Here is a 6,961-nt window from a genome sequence, read left to right as displayed (position 1 = left end):
GAGTGAGTGTGTGTGTGTGTGTGTGTGTGTGTGTGTGTGTGTGTGTGTGTGTGTGTGTGTGTGTGCGCGTGTGTGTGTGTGTGTGTGTGTGTGTGTGTGTGTGTGTGCAGTTTTACAGAGCTCAGTCGTAATCTGATGAAGAATGCCCTTTTGCACGGTGCTCACAAAGAGCTCTGATGGCATAAACTCTGCAGGCTTTAATTAATTACTTACAGTGAAGCCATGCTGTTTATTTTTGTGTGTGTGCGCACGTGTATTACCAACATATCTTATCTGTCTTTGACTGTACTTTGACCACTGACTTTGTCCCTGTGGTCAGCCTCCTTATGTAGGCTACTTGTCACATAAACATGTGCACACAAACCTGCACTCGTCAATTTTCTTCTGAGTGAGCAATCCAACTCAACCAGTACATTCAACTTATATGTTAATACTGAATGTGACTGAGTAACATTTTGGATTTAATCACTGATATTTATATTTAGCTTCTTAGAAAAGACACAGTTTCAGGTAGTTTTAGATATTCATCATTTGTAATAACAGCATGGACAAAAGAGATCACAAGCACAGCTATCAGCTAACATGTTATAGCTGAAGAGGATATAGGTTTGAATGGTGAGAAACAAGAGATCCTTGCCTGTGTCCATCTGGTATATACGTTACTAGGTAGTCAATTGTGCAACTTCACAGAGCACATTCTTCTCCCACAACCATGTTGCAATTGTTGCTAACCTTTAATCCTTGATCTGACTATACACATGAGGAGTTTTTTAAAGAAGCTGCCATAGTTGAATATCATGTGCTGATTATGAAATGTCCAAAGCTTATAATGATAAACAACATGACGTTTTAGTCTACACTCCCAGGACTTTTTTCTTTCCTAACTGTCCCTCCGTACTGAACTGGGAAAAAGAGTGTCTAAGTATGCTGCTCCCTCAGCTTGAAATTACAGTTACAAAGCCACCTGAATCTTCGAGAGCTGGTTTCATTTCAGACATTTAAAGCCATTATAAATTACTTGGATGCCGGCACATCTGGCTGTATAAGTTTCAAATGTTGAAGTATGTTTTTCATATCTCATACATCTGTAATCTGTTCTTGTGTCTCCATTTTAAGTTGTCAAATTTGAAACTGTGTTAATTGTGCTGCTGCTTGTCTTGGCCACCGTACAGGTCACTCTCAAAAAAAGATTTTTAATCTCAATGAGTCTTATTCCTGGTTAAAAAAGCTTAAATAAAAAATAAGTATGTCATATAAATTTAAATTAACAGGTGATATGTCAATTGTTTTTGCTGCCCCCAAGTGACCCAAAAAAACAACCATTTCAAGCAGAGTGCAGTCACTGCCACTTTGTTTTAACCTCTGTTTTCTAATACATTTTACCGTTTCTAGTTATATTTCACCAAAATTATACATTTCCATGACAAAGTAATTTAATAATATGGTAAAATGTAAAATCAGATTCTTGTCTTAACTCAATTTTGACCTCATATGTAGCCTACTGCATTTAATAAATCTGAATGAAAGAGTCAATTTCTTTGTTGTAGTTAGAAGAAACTACTGTTACCACTACTTCAAGCACAGTACCAGTGGGTAGTTATATATTCAGATCCTTTACACTTCTTTAAATAAATAATAAAGTGCTGTGCTTTAGTTAAAGTACATTAATAGCAGCAGAATGTACTCAAAGTATTACTGAAGTATAGTCCCTGTCAGTGATGGGCTATATTGATATCTTATTAACTATTACTAATGCATAATGCTATTGCAACATAAAAGCATCATTTTATTTTCGTGCATAGTTACTCATGATAAGGCTAATTTCAACTACTTAATGTGCTGTTAGTGTTAGAGTTACATTAACTCAAGTATTGTACTTAAGTGCAATTTTTACTTCACTTTATATGATACTTTATACTTTCAACTACATTACATTTGTACATTTATTTGAGACTCATAGTTACTTCTACACTATACCCAGTAGTATACAAAGTATCTCAAATTGGATCCACATTGACCTTTTTGCAAAAGCTTCTATGCAAAGGAACTACAGGTATATGTAGTGGAGTAAAAAGTACTATATCACCCTAAAATAGAGTAAAAGTATAAAGTAACATTACATTGAAATATTTTGAGGAGTACCAAAGTACTTATTGAGTAAATGTATTAAGTTACTTTCTACCACTGGTAACATATATCACATTGTGTCCAGTATAGAAGTTGTCAGAGGAGAGACATGCTCACTGCTGTTTAAAGTGCAAATGTAAAAGCACTTATCCGCTGGGTAGCAGTTTTGCTATCCGTTTATGACAAAGATGCTGTTGATGACTTATTTTTTTATGAATACATTCCATCTCTGCTTACTGTCAATCATCTGGCATGAACAGGACAAAGAGGAAGTGCGCAGAAGTAAATAATCACCCAAACTTTGTTGTCACACTCACAATCAGCTTGAACACGGTTCTCTTCTCACATTAGGATATAAAAAAATATGGATAATGTAACTTTGATGTTAAAATACAATACAATAATTATAGAATAAAATAAGGTTCATTCATCTTGAAGATTCTTCTTGGACTGTTCTGCCTTTCCCTTGGTTTTCCCTCGAGTTTTATTTAATTGTTAGCGTCCTCCGCCCCTAGACACAGTAGGGACGTAACATACATAGAAAATTGGCAGACAGTGACTTGCTTCATCAACAAATGTATAGGCCTATACTGTCAAATAAATTATCAATGTCTTGTGGGCTTTAACAACCTTTAATTATTAAAAACTAAAATGTAAAGAACCCATAAGATGTGCATTTGAATGCTTACATCCACACCCAAGAAGTTTTAGTGCCATTATAATGACTATAGCCAATAAAAGACTTCCCTTGTGTTTGCACATTATAAGTATGAAACAATAAAAAAAGATCAGGGGTGGGAGGATTGAAAGGGTGTTGGCATGAACAGGAAAGTAGAATGATGAGAAAGTCATTGAGAAACAGTGAAGAAAGTTATAAGAGTGTCCTCATGTGGATGTGAAGCATATAAGAGGTGGAGATTAGAACAAGCCTCCACATTCTCATGTTTACAGGGAGAATAAAGAAAACCCAGACAAGAAATAAGAAGAAATAATCATTGACAGGTAAGGGGTAACTGTATGCGCTATCATACATTTTATTCACATATTTTATGTTTATTTTAAGGATAAACCCAGAGAGTATTGATACTACTATTCTAAAAAAAAATTATAACTCTTATTTCTTTTAAACAAACCACAATCATATATTTTTGCTTTTAACTTTAATAAGTGTGAACAAGTACAAACTGTCCCTTTTAAGAAAAATGGACTGCAACACTTTTATCCAAAAGGATGATTTTACAGCAGATCTAACAGGCAACTGTTACAAAATTCAGTCTTCAAAGTCTTGTAAAACCCTGGGGAGAACATAATCAACAATAACAACAATGAATTGGTTTCCCTTTCTTGGACAAAATATTCTGGTAACATTGATTTTCCTGCTTAAGGTTTCATATTATGATATTACAGATATTCTAAAGTGGATTCGACAAATGCAATTCATGAGTAGAACTGTACCAAATTTGCTTGTATGTAATATATAAAAGCATAACAAAAATCTATGAAATGGCAGGATTTCACGAAAAACAAAATGCCTTGCACAGCATTGTCAGACTTTGTAGTCTTAAACCAACGCTTGAAAACAATCCATTATCATCTTGATTCATCACTCATGCACAACATTTTAATTCTTTAATCAAGTATTCTCTAAGCCTATTAAATAATTTGATTGTTTAGGGCACCGGAAAGGTTTGGCCTGCAAAGATTGGAAATTGGAAATTTATACTGTGGGTAAAAACACAAACGATTAATGTGTTAAGTATTATTGTTTGTGTTGGTAGCCTAACAAGGTGAAGAAAAAAAACTGAGAATAAAAACAACAATTCAAAATGCTTTACGTAAAACATGGAAGGCATTAAGAAAGGAAACACAAAGCAATATAAAAATGTTATACACTGTAATTTAATTAATGCAAACACATGTCAGAGTCTGTCACTGCTACATGTCTGGAGCTTCTTTATATTTTTGTGTTAAAAACTGCTGAACTTTTGATAATTTAGATTAAATGAGAATTTTGAATAAACCCTTTATTAATGCTCTTGTCAATGATCTTTCCCTCACTTGCAGGTCTATCTGAGGACAGGTAAAATGAAGTTGATCAGAACCTTTCTTTTCCATTTACTCCTGTACTGTACAACCCAGACATTAGGTAAGCCGGTTTGCAAGTCTGTTCACCAAGAATTGAACTGGCCTCTTTTAGTTTAATTATTCCAATAAAATATTTTGTTGTATGCAATCTAACCTGTTACTGCTTCACTCAGCTGCCCCTTAAGTCTCAGCCTTCTCCCACCTTCTTTTTCTTAAGGTGTCAAGATCCAGTCTGTCCCAGGAGTCAACAGTGAGGATGTTATACAGACAGAGCTGGAGAAGACTGTGTCTCTGGTTTGTCAGTCTGACGGCGGCCATGAGACTCAGGCTGATGAAGAGTTGGTTTGGATGAGGAATGGCGCTGTCGTCAGTCTGACAGAAGAAAATAAAAAGGGTCGCAGCAGCGTGTGTGTTACACCCATCATCTATGAAGACAATGGTGCCACTTTCACCTGCCACCTGAGCAAAAATGCCACAGTTACTGCCTCAGTCACCCTGAATGTCACATGTGAGTCCTTTTAAATGTTGGAATTATGTTAATAATTATACTACTTGTAACTGATAACTTAAATTAAAAAAAGTTTTTGGGTTAAGTGTATTTCTAAGCCACGCCAAGGATGGCAATATCAGTCTGTCAGTCCACCACTTTGGTCCACACTGAAGTATCCCAATGATTATTAAATGGACTGCCGTGAAAATTTTGTACAGATATTCATGCTCCCCAGAGGATGATCCCACTGACTTTGGTGATCCACTGACTTTTCTTCTAGTGCCACTATCAGCTCAAGATTTCACTTTGTATAATATTGGTTAATGACCAAATATTTGCAAAACTAATAATGGCATCCCCATCAGTCTCAGCTCTACATTGTGTGTTTCATTCTAGCCTGCATGCTAACGTGCTTACTGTAACTAAGACAGTGAACATGGTAAACCTTACCCACTAAAGATCAGCATGTTAGCATTGTCATTGTGAGCATGCTGATGTTAGCACAGCCTAAGCACAGCCTCACATAGCTGCTTGTGTGACTTGTTAAGTAACAGCTGCAGTAACAAACTGAGGAAAAAGAAAAAACAAGATTAAGAGTCTACAGCCACTCTAGCAGCTTTGTGAGGCTGCACTTAGGCTCAGTGGTGCTTTGAGCTAAATGCTAACATCAGCTAACATGCTTTTGCTTAACACTGTTTACCATGTTCATGTTATTAGAATACATCTTCTGGGAACCATGAATGTCTGTACAAAAAAATCATGGCAATCCTTCTGTAATAGTTGCTAAAATATTTCAGTCAGGACCAAAGTGGTGGGCCAACCAACAAACTGACTGCCATACAAAGCATACTGTTAGCATTGTTAAAACTGCTGGCTGCAAAATACAATTGAAAATGTTCCTCTTCAGATCCCCCACAGCTCTCTGGGTCAGAGGAAGTTGCAGTAGAAAAAGAGGACGTGCTAGTCCTGCAGTGTGATATCTGGGCCAATCCACCTGTGTTTTCCGTGTCTTGGACACTAAATGGGAGCACAGTGGATCTATTAGCAGGTGGCTTCTCGGTGACCAATGACGGCTTTAAAAGCCGGCTAACCGCCAACAGAGTGGAGAAAAGCTTGCATGAAGGCACGTATCAGTGCACAGCAGAGTCTCCCATCTATGGAAAAAACAGCAAGCAATTCATTGTTGCAGTAACAGGTCAGTTCACACAATCATTGCAACCAACACATGAAATAATGAATCAGTCAGTGATATAAAGTAAGAAAAAGTGTGTTGATCATTGTCTTCCCCCTCATCTGTAGAAAAGACCTTTAAGGTACCACTAATGCCCATGATAGCAGGCCTAGTGGTGGTGTGCCTTACTGCACTTCTTGCCATTGCTACACGGTGGAACAAAATTACAAAGGTAACATGCAAAACACACTTACATACAGAACAAAGACTGACCCTGACTCATTACAAACTGAACCTCCTAATGCTTCATTTCTCTTTTGACAGTGCTGCAAGTAGGTTGTGCTCTACTTCAACAAATGAGAGAAGCCATGAAGACATCATGACTCAGTTTTTTTGTGACTGATGACTGTGATTACCCTTTTATCATATCTGACATTCAAATATGCGCTTATTTGCTTTCATGCTGAGAGTTTGAAGACCAATACAACTCTTCTATCGGTCTGTTAAATATTGGGTAACATACATCCAGCAGATGGTTAGCTTACTGGCTGCTGGCAGTAGCTTCATATTTATCGTACCAACATGAGGTTCTTCTCTCGGCAATTAAGCAAATAAGCATTTTACCCAAAATGTCCTATAAAATCAAACAACAAAATGTAGCATGCTATCCACTGTATCATCTGTTGATTATGGCAGAGCGAGCTATGAAGTTTTCAATACCTTAAGACCTTAAGATCATCCTTAAACGTGTTACTTTTCACAGTGTGATGCACCACAGCCTGTTTCTTGTTATCTTTGCAATAAAAGTGCTTTTGTTTTCGTCACCTTGGTCTTTGGTTTCCACATTTGCACTGAACTTTAACTCCTGACTCAACAATACAACTAAGACTTGTTAAAATCACGTTATACATTTACTCTTATTGAGAATAAAGGACAAGGACTTGCATTACATGAGGGTCAAGGATCGTTGCACTGTTACCAATAGAGAAACATTTAACAGGTTCACATAAAACAGTGCAATGGACCTTTTTCACAGCAGACATTTTGACTTGTCATAGTAGGAAAAGCACAGCTGAAATGGATAACCT

General features: G+C 36.7%; 1 protein-coding gene across 1 annotated transcript; it reads left to right on the top strand.

Moving 5' to 3' along the window:
* Nucleotides 1–2,965: 2,965 nt before the first annotated feature.
* On the top strand, nucleotides 2,966–6,697 carry tmigd1 (transmembrane and immunoglobulin domain containing 1). The gene is made up of 6 exons (XM_031320295.2): nucleotides 2,966–3,129; nucleotides 4,192–4,273; nucleotides 4,430–4,720; nucleotides 5,610–5,897; nucleotides 6,002–6,105; nucleotides 6,198–6,697. The coding sequence occupies exons 2-6, from the start codon at nucleotides 4,213–4,215 to the stop codon at nucleotides 6,207–6,209; spliced, it is 756 nt and encodes a 251-aa protein (XP_031176155.1). The 5' UTR covers nucleotides 2,966–3,129; nucleotides 4,192–4,212; the 3' UTR covers nucleotides 6,210–6,697.
* Nucleotides 6,698–6,961: the final 264 nt, after the last annotated feature.

The sequence above is a fragment of the Sander lucioperca genome, chromosome 13, assembly GCF_008315115.2.
Source record: "Sander lucioperca isolate FBNREF2018 chromosome 13, SLUC_FBN_1.2, whole genome shotgun sequence".
NCBI classification, from domain to species: domain Eukaryota; kingdom Metazoa; phylum Chordata; class Actinopteri; order Perciformes; family Percidae; genus Sander; species Sander lucioperca.
Note: the sequence above shows the minus strand (reverse complement) of the source record. Positions and strands in the feature narration are given on the sequence as shown.

Bases quoted from the DNA above. Each gene is read 5' to 3' on its own strand.
- tmigd1 (XM_031320295.2), top strand. From the start codon at position 4,213: ATGAAGTTGATCAGAACCTTTCTTTTCCATTTACTCCTGTACTGTACA. The intron at 4,274-4,429 runs GTAAGCCGGTTT...CTTTTTCTTAAG, and splicing joins CTGTACAACCCAGACATTAG to GTGTCAAGATCCAGTCTGTC. The intron at 5,898-6,001 runs GTCAGTTCACAC...CCTCATCTGTAG, and splicing joins ATTCATTGTTGCAGTAACAG to AAAAGACCTTTAAGGTACCA.